Genomic DNA, 20881 nt, shown 5'->3' on the forward strand with positions numbered 1-20881 from the left:
TTTAATAGAATGTTCCGATTTTAAACACATTCGTGATAACTACTTCCGAGTCCCGGATATGAAAACACTTTTCAGTTCCGTGGATTCGAAGGCATTATTTAACTATTTGAAAGACATCGGTCTATTTTATAGACTCGGATGTCTTTTAACCCACCTTATCATTTTTGACGTTATATATATATCGCAAATTCCATATCATCTATTCGTTATCTCTTTTATTATTTTAACCCCCTTTTATTATTTTTTATTATCTACACATACAATGTGAATGCTTTTAAAATAAACCATTTTATCTGATTTTATCTTCGCTACTCACATGTTTGTTAAATAAATAAAATCAAAAAAAAAAATCACCATGGCCCTAAATGACCACAGCCGTCGATGGGCAGTTAAACATAAACAAACAAACCCTAACAATAGCTGTATGTACTATAATAACCATCAACACCTTTTGTGACCACCACAAGCATCATCTACTCTAATTGAACAGCCCGCTATAACTGGTAGGATTGAATAAACGGAGTCGGGGTACAACTAGATAATATCAGTGTTCGATTCATAAGAACCTATTAAAATATTTAAACATGAACGTCTATAACCTTGAATGTCGAACAAGGGCATTAGGTTGAAAGTGGGTCAAAGTCATTCATTTGAACACGCTTGGTTGACGAATATTCAGGTCACATGGGTCAAATATGTTTAAAACCTTTAAACAACGTCTTCTCAACAAGAGAAAGGCCAAGGGTGAAGATTTTTGGCCATTAACATGCTAGGATGAAAGACTAACAAGTTTGTTCAAATGAATCGCCTTCGCCTATACTCAAGGCCACAGTGGTCAATATGTTTCAATCTTTAAATAACTTGTTCTGTGTAACCAACAGATCCAGGGTAATGCTATTTTGCAAGAAGCATGCTGGGGTAGAAGACTATAAACTCTGTTCAACCTAATGTCCTCGTTCGACATTCAATGTCACATGCGTCATATGTTTAAATATTTTAATAGGTCCTAATGAATCAAACACCGATATTCTGCCTGTAGCTGTATATTAGTCCACTTTCAAGATTACAAGTGTGAGATTAGTACCAGGTGAGCGATTCAGGCCCATTGGGCCTCTTGTTTCTCGCAATATATGCTAGCATATATGTGGAAACTGTTGGTCCACTGACAGAGATTTAGTTTTATGTTTAGGCAACCAGTGAACCACAGGAACCACAGCCGTGCACTTGATGACCTGTTCAAAGGCCTCATTATCCTTCTTATCAATGAGGGACATATCAATATATTCCCCGGCCCAAATTGTCTCTTTCATAGGCTGAGAAACCATCGCTGGCAGGGGAATGACTGTTGGCATAAATGACTGTAGATTTGAATCATCGGCTGGGGCATCCTGTGAAACAGTTGCTGCCACATCTATAGCACTATGTAGCTTTGAGTTAACTAATGGCGTACTGTGATCCTCACCAACGGTGTTGTCTATTAGAGGAAAACCTGTGGCTGAGGATGTTGACGCAGCACCGTCATTAAAGTTAACTTGGGGGGAAAAAACGTCTTCAAGCTTCACAGCCCTCTGTACATTGTTTCAACTTCCGACTCGGGACACTGTTTTCTTGGACTTGTAATGTAGCTGGTACTTGTCTGGTTTGGGCAGAAGTAGCTGTATGACTTGACTCCCAGCCGAGACCTTTTGGGGATTGTAGAGTGATTGGCTACCGCCTTCTGTCTCGGACGCATACTGTCTGGTATCTGAAGTGCATTACAGGATATATGTGCAGACATTTTGACATAACATTTGTTTCAGTATCAAGTGACATGTAAATAAAATTATAGATCTAGTAGCATAGCCACATATAAAATATTGAAGGAAATATTACTGTTACAGCATTGGCAGCATATACAAATATACCAAATTATGTCAAATGTAATCAACACTAAATTCGTATAACAGTTAATAATAATTACTTTGACTCCATGATGACGAGCATGACTGAAAGGGAGAACATACCATTTATACAAGTAGGAAGTATTGGCAATAGTGAGTACATTGCTGTAAGCACCGGTATGTACAATGCATGCATCATAAAAGAATTGAAACCGCCATGGGCCAGTAACACAATTGAAGCCATTTGAATTGAAACCACTTTGGGCCAGTGACAAATCTGAATGAAGAAGGTTTTTGACACACTGAAACCACTATTGGGCCAGAGAAAAAAGAACTGAAACCAAACGTCAGTAATATATTTTGTTTCTGTTTTACTTTTGATCATGACACCCACATGGGCCAATACTATTTCATGGGCCGTTAAACATAAGCAAAGCCAATACTATTTTAATAGAAAAAAACTATAGAGGCAGTACATTGCTGATATGAATTGATTAAAGTTATGTGACAAGGTTTTACAAAATATATAAACTTGCAAAATGTTCATTGGTACTAATTGCTTATAACTGAACATATGCAACAATATTTTAAAAACACTAAAATGCAACAAAGTTAATGTCTTTCATCATATGACTTAGGTTACTGCTGTAAGGGAGGTAACTCGAAGAAAAGTCATTGTAAAGTTACTCGGTCGATCTAGAATTGTGGGCCCATATCACTCGCTTTCAGTCAAAATAAAACGCAACCTCGGACAGACTTGAAATATGGGTGTTGTCGCCTAAAATGCAGTCGTTTTAAATCTGCCATGCGGTCATGTCGCCAAAATTTACAAAAAACACTCCCGACGAGGGCGGAACTAAGCCTGCTGTTGAACTCTGTTACTTTCTGGTTATACACCTAAATGTCTACATCACCTCTATGAGAACGAGCTCTCAGAGGCGTGAAAAGTTCAAACACTACTACATATTGCACAAATTGGGCAGCGAACAACTGTTCTATCAAAGAAGTAAAGTTTTTAAACACAACCTCGGGTGTAAGTGCTAGACGGCTAAGGTCATTCCGAGCTATTTTATTTGTAGACAGATCACGTCGGGTCGGTAGAAATGAATATCTTCCATATGTCGTCGTAATGTGTCAATCGTACCTCCTGAGTAGCCAACCATCTGTATACTGTGTGAATCCTGACGAAAACCAAGATTGGTGGTGGAAGTCTGCTCGTCACAATATTGTCCCAAACGACGGATGAGGCTATGCCCCCCTTCCAACACAGTTTTATTTGCCATCGCCAAATCGAAAAGCTACAAATATAACGTTACTTGCATACAGGGGACAATTAAAGCAAAAAAGTCTACTCTCCCTGTCTGTTTGTTGTTAATCCTTTCCTAGCTCACAGTTGTGATTCATGGGAAGCTTCACCGATCGAAATCTCTTCTTCGGCAGTATGTTTCAGTGAGGTAGCACTATAAAGTCGGCATCAGTTCCGCGCTATCACAAGGAGACAAACACGAACATATCGCAGCCTCCCAAAATACACACAATACACTACACGAATGCATCTTGCACACGGGGATGGCCGTCCTCAAATGACCTTAGCTGTTAATAGGACGTTGAACAAAATCAAACCAAACCAAAATCACAATTAAATTGTTTTACAATTCCACAAAACTTGACATTTCCATTTTCTGTTTAAAATTCTGGCAAAAGCCGTCAAAGGCTTATGTTGCAAGATATACTGTTTGAATATCAAAAATTGTTTGCAAGACAAATCAAGGGATGATATTATTGTATGCAAAAGATTCTATGCCATATCATCTCGCATGTCAAACCAGTCTATGGATACAGGTATCTTACAACTAATTATCTTTATTTGGAAGTTCCTCCAATTTGCTCACATTTCCATTCTTTGTAACGAAATGTAGGCACAAATAAAAAATTCTGTCTTCTTGACAATGGTCGGGATAAACGGCATAGTCAGTCAAAGCGTTTCTTTTTGGTAGAATTTGACTGGAAGCTATGTGTACACATTGTTCCCTTCCTTATTGAAAACTTATCCTTCTCCCAATATAGGGACATATAGTCTTCTTCTGATAGTGTAAATTGTTCTCGATATGACAGCAATGGAATCTTTACTTTTTTACCAGTTACGCTTTTAAAGGGTTTCAATGAAAAAAATCGAACTAATAAATAAACAACACTGGTGTACAGTAGACATGTCTTTGATCAAACCATCCACGTAAGTGATATTTTTGTCGACACCTGTGAAATTGTACACGCGTCGAAAATTTAACGTCTCTGAAGTTTTTGTGACAAATATATACTTATTAATAGCTCGAAACAAGTTTCCCGTCTTTTCGACGAATCCACGAACTTCGGGTTCCCATCATGCTTAGCGCTGCAGCGAGGGGGACAACTCAATTCCATTGCATTCCGTGGGAAGTATCAATATTTCCCCATATGTGTGCTATCTCACTGAAATAAAGTTGTTTGTTTCACATACCCGTATGGCTGTATTTAGTTTGAGATTTTAAGGGGAAATGTTCTCAATATTTGAAGTAATTTTGCAAATGTTTTCTAATTTTGATTCCCTTCGGCCAAATTATGTTCCTTAATAAATTTGATTAAACTTCCGTAGGATTTTAATGATCAACTTATATGTCCCCTATTGGGCTCTACCCCTCTGCTCCCAGGGGAAGCCTCACTCATTTCCTAATACACCGTTGAGTCCCCTGGATTTTGCCCAACTTAAAGGATATTCGAGACCCAAATTAGACAAAATCTAAAGCCGTTTTGGACTTGTATACATAGATATAGCATGTTTAATACACATACTACATGCATAAAACACTCAACAATTAAAATTCAAACATCAAAACGTTTGGCTACTCACCATTGTTATTGTATAATTTCCGACAAAATCGGTAAATGGTTATCGTCATATCTAGATTAGATTATATAGGAGGGGCTCCAACGTCAATCGTGTGGAAATCTAGGTATCTCCACACCGTCGATTTTGCTTTGCACCCTGGATGTGAATATATCTCGCGAATAGTCATATTGTTCGCCATTTGGTTTGGACAGGCATTTTGCCGATAATCGACTGAGTTCAATTAGAATCGATTGTCGCAATACATAAATGGCTATGTACAACATTGCAACTATGTACTATTTCCAACATTGCATTGTCATTTGAATATGAGCAGAAAATTTTAAGAAATTAGACATGAATACTCCCAAGCAGATAAGTGTCTGACATTTTTTTTAATTGGTAATGTTATGGTGACCTTTAGTCCTAGCACAAAATTGGCTAACCCTGGGCATCAGCATATTGTAATTGTGCATCCCTGATTATTTCAATGTATATCAAGTGATCATACGCATATCAATTAATAAAATGACACTGATAATAGGTATTGATACATATATAGCAACTACTTTCATCATAATTTCAAACAAACTGAATTTCATGCACTCGTATTTATACATGAGTGCATTATCGTATTTCAACAGATTAGCGCATTATTGAATTGGTGCACCAACAAAACATGTGATAGAGAACAACGTATACCAGGGCTTCAGTAGGCAGTTTTAATTCAGGGTAAAAACTGCTGATAAGCTGTCTTGCTGTCCATCCAACCTCACTTCGTATCCTTCTTATGTGTGTTGTTGAATCAGTAAACCCGAAGGTTGAATGAAATCTCCTTTCGACTCTGCCACATGTTGATAATTTTCTTATGTACTGGTTTTAGTTTGCTGTTCTTTATTGAAGAAAAGAACCTTAAAAAAGTGAAAACAAAATATAAAGAATACAAAAATGACCAATTATTTTATGATTACATATGGTTTGTATGCTATTCACAACATTCAAGTTCTTCGTGTGGTTCAACGTGTAAATTGAACCCCCTCGCCTTTATCTATAAAACGTATCTCTTTAAGACAGTGAATCACACTTTTGTTTGGGAATACACTTTAGTTAAATACAACTTTTATACTGAAATCGTCTTTTGGGCCCTGCAATTTAGACTCATTATAGTAACTGTTCAGCCATGATAATGTTACATTCCTGAAAGAACCCATATAATTGTTTATTCTGCAGTTACCACTCTCATACCACATGCTTTAAAGTATTTTTATCTACCTACCGGGTATTCTTATTTCGAGCACCCCATGCAGAGAAAATGATTGTAGTACCTCTGAGTCTGGAGAAGAAGAGTTTTGAAATATTTGTTAATTTTCCCTTTGGGGCCCCACCCTGGCCCTAGGGGTTTGGGTTAGGAATCCAAATTTTACAAATTTGTAGCCGCATCTACCCGGGATGATTCTTATCAAGTTTGAAAAACATCCATTCACTGGAACAAATACACTTTGTAACTACATTACGAAAGAGAGAGAGAGATCATTGAAGGATCTACTAATTATGTAACGCATCTTATGGTACGCAGGGCACACGATGTGTGCACTGAGTGCGGACGGTGTGTGCACGATGTGCGCACGGTATTTTTGGTGCGTTGTGCGGTCCCACAACTGTAGTTTGAACACTGATTCACTGTCCATTTAATCTGTTTTGGAAGTCTTGATGGTGGAGCACGGGAGGACACTACAGAATCCATTCTTCTTGTTGTTGTCTTTTGTTTTCTAGACTTTGGAATCTGCAGTGATATCCATTTATCATCTAGCTCTTGAACAATTCTCTTCTATTCCTCACTCCTCCAAGGCAACTTCTTAATGACAAAACTATCATCATCAGAGTCATTTTCTTCTTCCGATGACATCAAGTCAATAACCATCGCTGCTTGGACTTTTTTCTTTTTCTCCTCGTCATAGGATCTTTTAGCCTTTAAAGCTGTCTTCCTCCAGGTCATTTTCTGGAAAAGATGCGCAATATGTTATGTCCAAAGGCGGAAACATATGTATAGATATAACATATATAGAACTGTACATGCAATATGGATAACATATTTATAAAATAAACACAGTAGTTCTTTACTGTGCATTATATATATACAAAAAGTGAAATTACACTGTGAGAAAGGATGTTCCCTCTCTCTCTAACCCCTATCCCTTATCTCAGCCTCCTTTGCTTATTATCAATTCATTGTTAATAATAATAATAGTTAGAGGTTCTTATACACTGCTTTATCACAACCTAGAAAGTTCGTAGGTTGTCTCAAAGCTGTTCACAAATTATTATCCATGGTAATAAGTTGCAACCAGCTCCCTGGAGAGCATACAGCTGGTGCTCCCATGTCGGCACTCACAGCTAGCTTTCAACCACTGCCAAACCTCGTACTCATTTACAAATAAGTAGACTGGAACAAAACACAGTGCTGTGCCGTGACTCGAACCGCAACCCTTCGGTCACGGGTCAGGCGTCCTATCACTTGACTACCTTGCCTTCTAGTTGACAGTGAAAAGGATGAAGACACTATTGTGTAGATGATAAATATGCAAAATCTCTGTATCATATCCCTATGAGGAAGGAGGAAAGTATGCAATAAACTGTCATAATATGCATGTGGTTTATATTTACCCTCTTCCTTTTTCCATACAGCATCATCTTCTGACGATGTGCCTGCGACTTTCCTGCAGCAGCTTTCAACTCACGCTGTCACACCGACTCACAGTACCGCTCTACATCAACTTTAATTTTAATGTTTATATTATGTTGTTGATTATTTTGGCATCATATCTGGCAATGGTTATATATGGATTTAAAAAATCTTAAAACTCCCATAATAACACCACCACATACACATCATGCATGTCTCAAGTCTTTTAAATAAAGATTATATAAAATAAATGTATGTACATACCATTGATTATTCCATTCTCTGTAGCAGGGTACATGTCTTTGGTGAATGATACAACCTGATCTGTGGTTTCTTTATTTGGAGTAGAATTGTACCTGAAAAGTGAAAATACATTACAATGTACAAGTTTGAACATCTCTAGATTTGCGATTAAAAGTCAAAAGGTAGTAACATTAACATCTCATCATATCTCTCATGAAACAAGATTTCAGGAATATGTCTTAACACTCAAACTGTCAAGAATTGAAAAGTGTAGTTAATCTCCGATGCATGACCAGGAAAATGTGTAATGCATCACAACATGCGACTTCTATGGGTTACTTCATTTGAGAAGGATCTCAAAAAAATGTTTCAGAATAACAATTGTATTTAATACAGATTAAGATTTTGGCATTTACCTTAATTGCGTAAGATAATTACTCAAGGTATTTGCTAGCATTATCTTTCTGTATCCATTTGAGGTTTCTTCCTTCCATCCTGCATTTGTAACCATCGTGGACAGCTGACTGAAAATAGAAAATTGTTAAGATATACTGTAAATTTACACTTGGTATGTGACTAGGAGAATGGAAATGTGAACTGTCAGGGCATGATAGACACTATACAAAATATTATTGTCTTACTTAAATATGTGTTGGGACATCCAGTTTCTTTGGCGTAGCAATTGTAGTCGTAGATTTTTCAAGAACCATATTTATCTTTTCCAAGATTGTCTTGTTCTGGCGCTCAAAGTCATTCTTCTGAATCTGGCGCTCAAAGTCATTCATCTTCAGAAGAACATCATGGCATCTACATTCTCGTTTCTGTAAAGCAAAAACATGGATTGAAATTTGGTGATGGCAGCCTCTCATTTAAACAACTTCTTCTGAAGAACGGACAGCCTAGAGTCATGATATTTGACTGAAAGCTTTTTTGGTAGGAGCCCGACAAAGTTTGAGAACGAATAATGACCATGGCCTACTTTCAAGGTCACAGGGGTAAAATATGTCAAAAACTTCAAACGACTTCTGAAGAACTAAAAGGTATAGAATCTTCATATTTGGCTGATGGAGCCCAACAAAGTTTGAGGATGAAAATGACCTTGACCAACTTTTAAGGTCACATGAGGCAGATATGTCAAACACTTGAAACGACTTCAGAAGAAGAACTTGAAGGTATAGCACCTTAATATTTGGCTGGTTGGCTGGTTATTTCCTGTGAAGGAGCTGCGAATTAAAATGACTGACTTACTTTCAAGGTCACAGCGTTCAAATATGTCAAACGGTTCAAACTACTTCTTCTGAAGAATTAAAATTAAGAGGTCACAGAGGTCAACATCATTTTAAAGGATTAGTTCTCAAGAACTAAAAGGAATGGATTCATAAGATTTGGCTGGTAGCATTTTGGAATAGAGCTAACCAATTTGAGAAGGAAAATGACATTGACCTACTTACAAGGTTACAGGGGGAAATATGTCAAACAACTTCTGAAGAAGAAGAAAAAAGCACAGAATCTTATAATAATATTTTGCTGGTAGTTTCAACAGATGGAGCCAACAAAGTTTGCAAGGTAGTGCAATATAATAATTAATGGGAATATTTTGCTATGACTGCTTAAATATTCAGGTGAGCGATACAGGCCCTCTTGGGACGTTTGTTTTAAAGATAATACAATGAAGAGAAAAAAATGAAAAATTTAGGGAGGAACATTATATGTATCAACATTGACTTGGAATCCTTAAGCCATTTCATCTACTCGGGGGCATAGTATGCTGCTATACCTATACACACAGGATAGGGTTAGATAGTACACCGATATGCCTGGACAGGGTATATAAATGACATCATAGGTGAGAAGTATTACCATATATAGCTGTTGACAGTGTTTTGTCCTCAGCTTCTGTGGAGTCTTGCGCTAGAAAAGAACAACAGTCATAAGTTGTAAACAAAACGACGATACTGCTCCCGCTACATCATAGATATATAATTTATTCTTTACAGAAATTGTAATCCGTGTCTAACCATAGGATGTTTTCGTATACACGCTAATACCCTTAATTTTTGTGTGCTTTGAAAATAGCATCTACATTGTTTTTGACATCATAGGTGAAAATAATTACCACATAAAGCTGTCGATGAGGTATCGGCCTCTACCCCGGAGGTTTCTGTGTTGTCTTGCTCTAGAAGGGAACAAATAGTCACCAGGTGTAAATTAACAAACAAATCGACGATACCAATACTGCTCCCGTATATTGGAGATAAATAATTTATTCCATAGAGAAACTGGAATCCGTGTCTAACCGTAAAATGTTTTCGTAAAGTATACACGCTAGCACCCTCTATGTTTGTGTGCTTTAAATATCATAATGGTGAGATGATTACCACATATAGCTGTTTCAGCTTCTGCTCCGGAGTTTTCTGTGATGTCTTGCTCTAGAAAGGAACAAATAGTCACAAGGTGTAAATTAACAAAAAAATCGACGATACCAATACTGCTCCCGTATATCTAAGATACATAACGTATTCCATAGAGAAGCTGTAATCCGTGTCTAACCAAAAATTGTTTTCGTAAGTATATACGCTAGCACCCTCTCTTTTGTTTGCTTTGTAAAGATAAAAGTTTATGCAGTATGGGAATTCTGTATTTAGTTGAAAATAAAGATCACAAAGCCGAAATCTAAGGAAATTCGATGTTTGTTTTGTACGCAACTCCACCGAGTTACCATAAGTGAGAATGTTGTCCCAGGTATACCCACGGAATAATAGCCATGAACAATATATACCTGTTGGTGCCCCGGTTGCGGGTAAGGCATGTCTTGATGTTGTCAATCCATGAGCTAGAAGAGAACGATAATCAAAAGCTGTAAATAAACAAACCGACCTAACCAATCCTGTTCCTGTCACGTCAGAGATAAATAATTGATTCTATAAGGAAACAGTAATCCGATTTGTTCCTTGAAATGTTTTCGTGTAGTTATTCCTAAATGTTACACTTTATATCAAAATGGGACAATATCTTGGTCAAAAGATGTAGATGGGTGTTACGGTCAGATATAAACCTGGTTAATGCCAACAAAATAAAAAGAATCACTAAAATTCAATAATTTATTATAACAATAAATACCTACAAGTATACCCTAATGTAAAAAAAATAAAATAAAAGGCAACGTTACACGATTAGCTCTTACTTTAAATATCAACGATTTCTATATACACCCAGACATTTAGTTTTATGCTATATAATCCTTGATTACAAAGTTCAAAGCCAATAAAAACATAGGAAAGTTCAAAATACGATCGGCAATTGCGAGGAAATATTAATAGTAAATTGATTTTTACCACAGTGTTCTACGAAACGTGTCAACGTCGCCCAGTTAGAAGTTTCTTTTTGTTACTGAACCAACTAGTTTTGCTTAACAAAATGCAGCTTCATGAGTCTTTGACTCTCTTTGGCAATGTCGCCGTTGTTGACGACTGGTTTTAATACCTTGTAAAGGGTAGGGAGTTAATTTCTTAAACTACATCTAAAAACAAAGCAGTTACCTTGATAATGCCGAGGCCCTTTTGGGATCGTCTTTTGTCTAATTCCCCAACCATAATGTTCGTGATGGCCCCACAGCGTTGGCCATTCACAATCAATAACATGAATATGAGCATACTCCTGATGGCAATGTACTTCTCCTGACAGGGCTCTGGTGCTGTCAAGAGCAGCTCCTGCAAGGAAGTAAATGCCATCAAGATCTCTTGTACCTTTTCCGCTGGTATGAGGTTGTCTGTACAAATAAATGTTATTGCAGGAGTCATAGATTAAATGTTGAATCATACAAGGACTCACGCAACTAAATCAGCCAATGAGCGACTGGGATTCTATTCCCATATGGTAGGAGTTCATTTCCTTTCAATGGCTAACCCTTGCAGTATTTTAACTAAAACCTGACCTAGTGACAGAAAATGTGAAATAAACTATAGGTCACTACAAAATAATTGCTATTTTCACTTGAAATGGTGCAACAATTAGTTTACTACAATGAGAAAATACACTCTCTCCAGATCGAGGCAACAGGTCGCGGGGGTTCACATACAAAATGCGTGAAAGGCTCGTTTTTGTTTTGCTAATTGGTGCTAATTTTCCTTCTTTTCTCACCTCTCTCTCTCCCTATCATTTCCTTCTGTCTCCCCTTTCTAATTTTATCGGCCATTCACCGAAAGGTTTTTCACCGAATTTCCTAATAAACCTTTAACTTTTGTATATTCAAGAATATTGCTGGGACAGCATTATGTGTGAAGATCATAAACTCCAACTTCATTTGTCTGTTCCTTCTTTGGATTCTTTTTAATTGGCACTTCACTCTTTAAAGCAACCGTATATTCCAGACAATTATAAACTCATAATTACACAAGAACATCTTTCTCCAAATATTATTTGTTGTAGCATTTCATCGCAAACAATATGAAAAAGGGTGGATGATGCAGGGGGTCTAAACTCGTTAAAGTTCAAGGAGCCATCCCGCTTTCCTGGACTGTAAGTCCTTGGTAAAACATATAAGGCGGCTACTTCCTTTTTCATCACCTCCCAGAGGATTTGACACGAGTGTTCATGTAATAATGAATTTATTGAACGAGTTTAATAAATTCAATATTACATGAACACGAGTGTAAGATTGTATTTATTATATAATTTTTGTTTTCTTGACACGTCTCTTTATAAATTGTACCGTTGGCTGACAAAAGGACGCATTACATGCATTTTGTTTTGAGCTCGCTGCGTCACAAAAAAATAGTTGCAGAAACTTCTTCCCGAGAACATACTTATTTAGGTTTCATCAACTAATGTTTTAATCAATATCATAACAACATTAATAATATTTTTTATACGAAAACCATTCAACAAATTGGCATTTACTAAAATACCAATGACGTCACACATTTGGCACAACGGCGCGTGCACTGTCAAGGTAAATGTCAGCATAATACACATCGAAGTCTTCACTTTTGAAAAGTTTGAAGGGATTAGAGTGATTGTCGCTCTCTATAACACAAGCCTATTTCTTCGGAGAGGGTTGTTGGTGAATGTGAACCTCGATGTTTCCGCCTGTTACTGAGCCAGAAAGTATACTTTTGAATCCGCCATGAAACTGGAAGACTGTTGAAGTTGACCGGTTACACGTGTTCGCCATTGATTGTGTGAATGCGGAGAAGTTCAAGTGGAATTTGACCATGCAGGTGTTGAATTTGTGTGAAGCTAACACTCGTGTTAATATATAATATTGACTGTATTAAACAAATATGTTTAAAACCTTTAAACAACATCTTTTCAATAAGCAAAAGTCCTAGGATGATGCTGTTTCGCCGGTAGCATGCTAGGATGAAGGACTACCAAGTTTGTTCAAAGGAATAATCTTGACATATAATAAAGGTCACAGGGGTCAAATATGTTTGAATCTTTCAATGACTTGTTCTGTATAACCAAAAGGTCCAGGGTAATGATATTTTGCCAGAAGCATGCTTGGTTGGACGACTATAAACTATATTCAAGGTCACAGGCGTCATTTGTTTAAATGTTTTAATAGGTTCTTATGAGGCAAACACTGATATTATGCCTGTAGTTGTATTTTAGTCCACTTTTAAGATTATTTGTGAGATTGATACCAGGTGAGCGATTCAGGCCCATTGGGCCTCTTGTTACTATTACCGTTAGTGACATCCTTTCTGGTGGTGGGGGTCCTTCTTGTAGTGGAGTCCTTTTCAGTTGTCATCTCCCTTCCTGTGGTGATGTCCCTGGTTGTGGCCATGTCCTCTCCATCGGTGATGTCTCTTGGCTTGGTGGACTTCCTTCTGGTGGTTTTGGCATCACTTCGTAGTGTTGTGTCCCTACTGCTAGTGACATCCTTTCTTGTGGTGGGGGTCCTCCTTGTAGTTGAGTCCTTTTCAGTTGTCATCTCCCTTCCTGTGGTGATGTCCCTGGTGGTGGCCATGTCCTCTCCGTTGGTGATGTCTCTTGGCTGGTGGATTCCTTCTTGTGGTTGTGGCATCACTCCGTAGTGTTGTTGTGTCCCTACTGCTAGTGACATCCTTTCTGGTTGTGGTGGTCCTCCTTTAAGGAATATGCAGGATTATTGACACAAAAAGGTGATTTCCCTTTTTTCCCAGGAATGGGGAAATAATTGTTTTTTACTGAATCTATTCAGTCAAATAACTTGAACATCAATTCCACTGAATAACATTTATAATTGCCTCAAATAAATAATCTTGAAATCTTATACATGTATTGCAAAATATATTTTAACACTGGTGCATGAGCAGTTCATGAATAACATGTGAATTTAATCTCCGTGTGTCTTTTGTAAATATCACAGTAGCCATTATGGTCCTCCTTTAAGTTGCGTCTCTGCAGGTGGTTGCTTTATCTTCTTAACATCATCCCTTCTTGTGGTGTTGGCATCCTACTTGCGAGAAATGTCTTTCAGACTGTAGTTGTCCGATGTGCTGGAAGTGTCATTGCCTTTCCTTGCACTAGTCCTCATCTTTGCATCAGTTTCGTTGTCCCTCCTGATAATGGCATCTTTCCTGGTGAGGACGAATCCAGATTCCAGTGACGGCCAATCTCCTGATACGCATCCTGGTCTCGGTGATGGCGGTTGTAGATGTGATGATGTGTCCTCCTCTCATCTTCTGTCTTAAGCAGTGCATCTCTGTATGGTGTACAGTCCTCATATGATGGTTCTGTCTGGTCATCATCAGGTTCCTCAATATGTTGTTATGGAGGTATGTATGCCTTCCTAATGTGCGCCGTTTTGATTCCATCCCAGATTTCAGACTTTAGTTGCTGTATACCGGCAGGCTTCAGATGTAAACCATCGGTAGGTATCAGGCTACGGTTGACAATTCCCTTATGACTGAATGTGGAATGTGGGACATAGGTCATATTTGGGATTTTCTTGCAGATCCGGGCCATTTCTTTGTTACTGCTCTCCACATGGCGATTGCAATAAGATCGAAACTCTGATAATGTACTTAATACAATTAACAAAGTCCTAAAAAACATGCATCTTAGACAATGGTCAAGTATGAGACAACCTTGAACTAAATTGTGTTTCAGATGCAATGGTCAATATCAGAAATATTTGTCATTACTTTAATTGATTTTATACACTTATTGCCATTAAATAAGGTGAATATGCAGGATTATTGACACAAAAAGGTGATTTCCCTTTTTTCCCAGGAATGGGGAAATAGTTGTTTTTTACTAAATCTATTCAATCAAATAAATTGAACATCAATTCCACTGAATAACATTTATATTTGCCTCAAATAAATAATCTTGAAATCTTATGCATGTATTGCAAAATATATTTGAACACTGGTGCATGAGCAGTTCATGAGTAACATGTGAATTTAATCTCCGTGTAGCCATTATATAATGGTGGTCTTCTTCATGAAGAGCAAGTATTACTTTTATGATGCTTCTGGGCTGCGCCCCTCTGCCTCCAGGAGTGTCATAACCTCCGTTTATACACAATTTTGAACCCTTTTGCCAATGATGATCTATACCAAATTAGGATAAAATCCCTTTATCCCTATCAAAGAAAAGGGTATTTTGTAAATACCCACATTCCTTTTGTACACCTATATATTTCTACAAGATACTTTATACATATTCTTCTCCTCAGATGACTTAACGGCTCGTGGACCTAATTTGTTATAAAAGCGGGTAGGTTATGCATACAGAATTCATGGAAGATAGTTTTTAGTCCCAAGCCCCCAGGGGCCTGAGGGGCGGGGCCAAAAAGGGTCAAAATGACTAAACGTTCAGAAATCTAGTTCTCCAAAACCCTTGAACCAATTTCAATGAAATTTTGCAGGGACCTTCCATGGACAAAGGTCAACAAAAATAGTGGTCGGTTTAGTCCCAACCCACATGGGGTCTGCGGGGCGGGGCTAAAAAGGGTCAAATTGACTAAAATTTCAAAAATCTTCTTCTCAAGACCCAGATATGGTAGAATCAAATACTCTTCATATATGGAAGGGTCTTAAGGTGCTTTACCATAATTGTGAATTTCTTGACCCTGGGGTCTCACGTTTCCCCCTGGGGAGGGGGTAAACTTTACTATTGTTTATATCGGGAAATCACATTTTGGACCAACATTTGTTTAATTTCCATTGCAAGTAATTCAATTTGGGTTAGCATTATCAGTATTAGGTATCAGTTTGATAGTATGCACATATGAGCCCTGACTGACCCTCAGGGGCTGATGGGTGGGGCCAAAAAGGGTTGAATTGACTGAAATTTCAAAAATCTTCTCAAGACCCTGATATGGTAGAATCAAATGCTCTTCATATATGGAAGGTGTCTTAAGGTGCTTAACTACAATTGTGAATTTCTTGACCCTGGGGAGGCAATAAACTTTACTTTAGTTTATATAGGGAAATCACATTTTGGACCAACATTTGTTTAATTTCCATTGGAAGTAATTCAATTTGGGTAAGCATTATCAGTATTAGGTAGCAGTTTGATAGTATGCACATATATATGAGCCCTGACTGACCCCCAGGGGCTGATGGGTGGGGCCAAAAAGGGTTGAATTGACTGAAATTTCAAAAATCTTCTTCTCAAGACCCTGATATGGTAAAATCAAATACTCTTCATAGATTGAAGGGTCTTGAGGTTTATGACCCTAGGGTCTCACGTTTACCCCCTGGGGAAGGAGGGGGGCAAAATTCATTATGGTTTATAATGGCAAATGATACTTTGAATATTACATGTTAATAACTTGATTGGAATTATAACCTTGAGTTGACAGTTTGATACTTTGGAAATTTTGAGCCAGCCCTACCCCCAAGGGCTGTAGGGTGTGGCTCAAAGGAGTCAGTGTGCTAAAATTTCTTCATTTACCTTGTTTAGAATCAGAGGTGCTAATATCAAATACTTTTTAGTCTGAAATCTGTATGCTAGATATTGAATAAGGTTGTTTTATTGTTTTTTGTCACTTTGAATATTTCTGTTCATGTTAAAAACAAAATCAACTCTCTATATAAATATATCAGGTGACCGTTAAGGCCCATGGGCCTCCTGTTTGGCCCCGCCCTTCAGCCCCATCATTTGTACAATTTTGAATCCTCACCACCTTGGGATGCTACCAGTCAAAAATGGTTGATATCCATCGCCTAGTTCAAGAGAAGATGTCGCTTAAACCAATATGGCCAAATAACCCCTTTTGGCCCCGCCTCTCAGCCCCTCCATTTGTACAATTTTGAATATCCACCTCCCATGTATGCTTTCAACCTAATATTATTGATATCCAGTGCAATGTTCTAGGGAAGAAGTTGTTTATAGCAATATAGCCAAATTGACCCCTTTTAGGTCCGCCCCTCAACCCCTGTGGTATCAGCCCCACCATTTGTACAATTTTGAATCCCTTTTACCTATGAATGATTCCAGTCAAATTTAGTTAAATTCCAATCAGGGATTAAGAGGAAGAAGTTGTTTGAAGAAATTGTTGACGTAGAGACGGACGACGAACGGCCGACGGATGCCACGGTATGAACAAACTCGGACCATATATTTTGCTTTCAGGCAACAGATATATTGTGCCAGGTCTTGAACCCAAAAATAGGCAACAACTCTATATTTCAGTTACTTCATGTATATACATATTGTTAATTTTAGCATTAAGCTATTGACTAGAAATATTTGCAGGCCATTTATTAACCAACTAATATGACACATACCACTTATGGCCTTGCTGCTTTCTTTCTTTTGCTTTAAATTCTCCATAATTTGCATTACTCTTGTTGATGTTGTAGCTGCTAAAATTAAAATGACTTCGTGTCTGATTACAAGCCTACACGTTTGTTACAATTTGTTGCAGATACCTGCTTATTGGCCAATTATCATAGCAATTTTAGTTTCGATAAAGTACAACAAAAGTTGTTGAATCCAGATAATCTTAAAAGTCAGCTCTGAATTATTGAATGCAAGTTCAACTTCAACCTGATTTTACATATGCATCTCATTTTAGCTCACCTGCCCAAAGGGCAAGTGAGCTTATGTCATGGTTTGTCGTCCGTCCGTCCGTCTGTCTGTCCGTCATCGTCCGTCAACTTTTCCTTTAAACAACTTCTTCTGAAGAACGGACAGGCCTAGAGTCGTGATATTTGGCTCAAAGCTTTGTTGGAAGAAGCCCTACAAAGTTTGAGAAAGAAAATGACCTTGACCTACCTTCAAGGTCACAGGGGTCAGATGTGTCAAAAGCTTCAAATGAATTCTTCTGAAGAACTGAAAGGTATAGAATCTTTATATTTGATTGATGTCTTCCTGGGATAGAGCCTGACAAAGTTTGAGGATGAAAATGACCTTGATCTTCTTTCAAGGTCACAGGGGTCAAATGTGTCAAACACCTCAAACAACTTCTACTGGAGAACTGAAAGGTATATAATCTTTATATTTGGCTTGTAGCTTCCTAGAAAAGAGCCCAACAAAGTTTGAGAATGAAAATGACCTTGACCTTCTTTCAAGGTCACATGAGGCAGATATGTCAAACACTTCAAACGACTTCTTCTGAAGAACTGGAAGTTATAGAACCTTTATATTTGGCTGCTTATTTCCTGGGAAAACGCCCAACAAAATTTGCGAATGAAAGTGACCTTGACCTACTTTCAAGGTCACAGGAGTCAGATATGTCTATCGCTTAGAACTTCTTCTGAAGAACTGAAAAGTATAAAATCTTAATATTTGGCAGGTGGCTTCCTGGGAAAGAGCCAAACAAAGTTTGCGAATGAAAATGACCTTGACTTAGTTTCAAGGTCACAGCGTTCAAATATGTCAAACAGTTCAAACTACTTTTTCTGAAGAATTAAAAGGCATAAAATTATAATATTTGGCTGGTGACTTCATGGGATAGAGCTCACCAAAGTTTGCGAATGAAAATGACCTCAACCTACTTTAGAGGTCACAGAGGTGAACAACATTTTAATGGATTTGTTCTTAAGAACTAAAAGGAATGGATTCATAAAATTTGGCTGGTAGCTTTTTGGGATGGAGCTAACCAATTTGAGAAGGAATATGGCATTGACCTACTTACAAGGTCACGGGAAAATATGTCGAGCAACTTCTGAAGAAGAATCAAAAAGCATAGAATCTTATAATAATATTTTGCTGGTAGTTTCAACAGATGGAGCCAACAAAGTTTGCGAGGGAAATATTTTTAGTGCAATATACTATTTAATGAGAATATTTTGCTATGACTGCTTAAATATTCAGGTGAGCGATACAGGCCCTCTGGACCTCTTTGTTAATTTTTACAATATAGCCCCGAGTCAATGAAATTGACCATTACCTGCAGCTGGTTCCCATACATCATCATCTTGTAACAGAACAAGTTTGGTATAGGGAGGAAGTGTTTCCCAGTAACAGCTGTCAACTTCTGTTCCATCGTCTTCCAATACAAAAGTTAGTGTTTCTGAATCCATCATAAACTTCTCTTTGCCTGAAAGATATTTTTAAGTGGTTATTTCAACACTTTCATCATCATATGAGCATTAACATAAATGTTATATTTTCATTTGAATTGTTGATTCAGGAATAAATATTTATCTTAATTTATCCAGTGCTTGTTTATGATATAGACAATACCCTCCCCTCCCTATCCCTCTACCCTAGATAAGTTGTTTTCTTTTCCATTTGAACAAACACACATATCACATGTGTTCGTGCAATGGTGTGTCTTTAGTAAATAAAATGTTGGTTGAGGCACTGTCTGTTACCAATCCAAAAAACAACAAAATCATCAGCTAGTATACCATTTTTCATCGGAACTCGTTTTGACATTCATCCTTTTAATGCTTAACATGTAATGTCATGAAATTATCTTAGATGTGTTATGTGTCACAATGACGACTGAAGTACTTATCCAGGACGGACACAGTGGCAAGGTAATTTGAATATCTTGCATTTTTATGCATATATTGTGTTATATTGTAATTTATCGCAATGATTAAGTTAATAATGAGTATAGGATAATACTAATAATTCAACTAGTGGTGACGTTTTATTAGTTATTTAATTACTTAATGTACCCCATTTCAAATTTTCCTGAACCATAACATAGAATCCACATCCAAGTAAAGTATTTTAGTTCCCAATAGTGGGACGCCAGTTCTTATCGAACAAGTGGTCTGTTGCAAACTTTGGATACTATTTGTTAAAATAGTGTGAATTTCATGCCGGTCTTCGTTTTAAAACAAAAATATTCGGAAAAACTGAAGCAAACCTGAATTGTTTTTCGAAAGTCGTTTTTGAAACATACTCCTTAACTACACGATTATCTATGACGTCACTTCTAGTTTCGTGAACGCTATTTAAACTATTTTCTAGTGTAAACAACTCTATAAATCTTGTTATAATTGTATAATTATAGATAATTAATTGATGAAAAGAATTATATTTAAATGATTATTTGTTCAATTATAAGGTTCTTAAGGGAAAGTTTCTGGAACTTATTTGTGGGGGCGCAGCGAGCTACAAATTCAATGCACCCTTTTTTATCAGTCGTTACTATCTAGAGAAGACGTATTGATAACGATTATGTAGGCGTCGTTCTCGAATTATATAATACATAGAATCTAACACTCGTTTTCATGTTATATAGAATTGATTAATCTCGTTATATCATTTTATATAAAATTAATAAATTTGTTTGTACAAGGGTAAACTGTCTACAGAAGCCGGAGAGACCACCTGGTTTTTATTATACATGTATATATATGACATGATACAACCTCGTGAGGTATTACAATTTCAGAATATTTAAAGGTGAATTGCATGTGGCAAAGCAGATTGGGCCCAATTCCAACACATGTGCATTGAAAAACTAACCATAGACAATTTTACTAACCTCGACGACCCTATCAAAACTTTTACTGAAACACTCACTTCTATTGCCCAAAAGACAATTCCAAAATCCGCTCCAAAACCTACGAAGTTCCTTTTATCTGAAGAATCTTTTAAAACACGCAGTAATCGGGCAGCTGCTCTAAGACGCTACTTCAATTGCCCAACTGCTTCAAACTATAGTGAATTTAAAATTTGGCGGGCAAAGGCTCGGCGATCAATTAAAATTGACAAAATAAACAGCTGGAGAGAATATGTATCCAAGATATCATCAAACACGCCCTCAAAATAAGTATGGGATATGATTCGGAAAATAAGTGGGAAAAA

The 20881-nt window shown here is 37.3% G+C and overlaps 1 protein-coding gene across 1 annotated transcript in view; it reads right to left on the minus strand.

The window, feature by feature from the left end:
- Positions 1–14185: 14185 nt before the first annotated feature.
- Positions 14186–20881, minus strand: part of LOC110451963 — a 23187-nt gene continuing 16491 nt past the window's right edge. The window contains exon 2 of the mRNA XM_021500200.1: positions 14186–14392. Within this exon, the coding sequence (XP_021355875.1) occupies positions 14186–14392 (207 nt within the window). The remainder of the gene's footprint in view (positions 14393–20881) is intronic.

The sequence above is a fragment of the Mizuhopecten yessoensis genome, unplaced genomic scaffold (assembly GCF_002113885.1).
Source record: "Mizuhopecten yessoensis strain PY_sf001 unplaced genomic scaffold, ASM211388v2 scaffold6313, whole genome shotgun sequence".
In the NCBI taxonomy this organism is placed as follows: domain Eukaryota; kingdom Metazoa; phylum Mollusca; class Bivalvia; order Pectinida; family Pectinidae; genus Mizuhopecten; species Mizuhopecten yessoensis.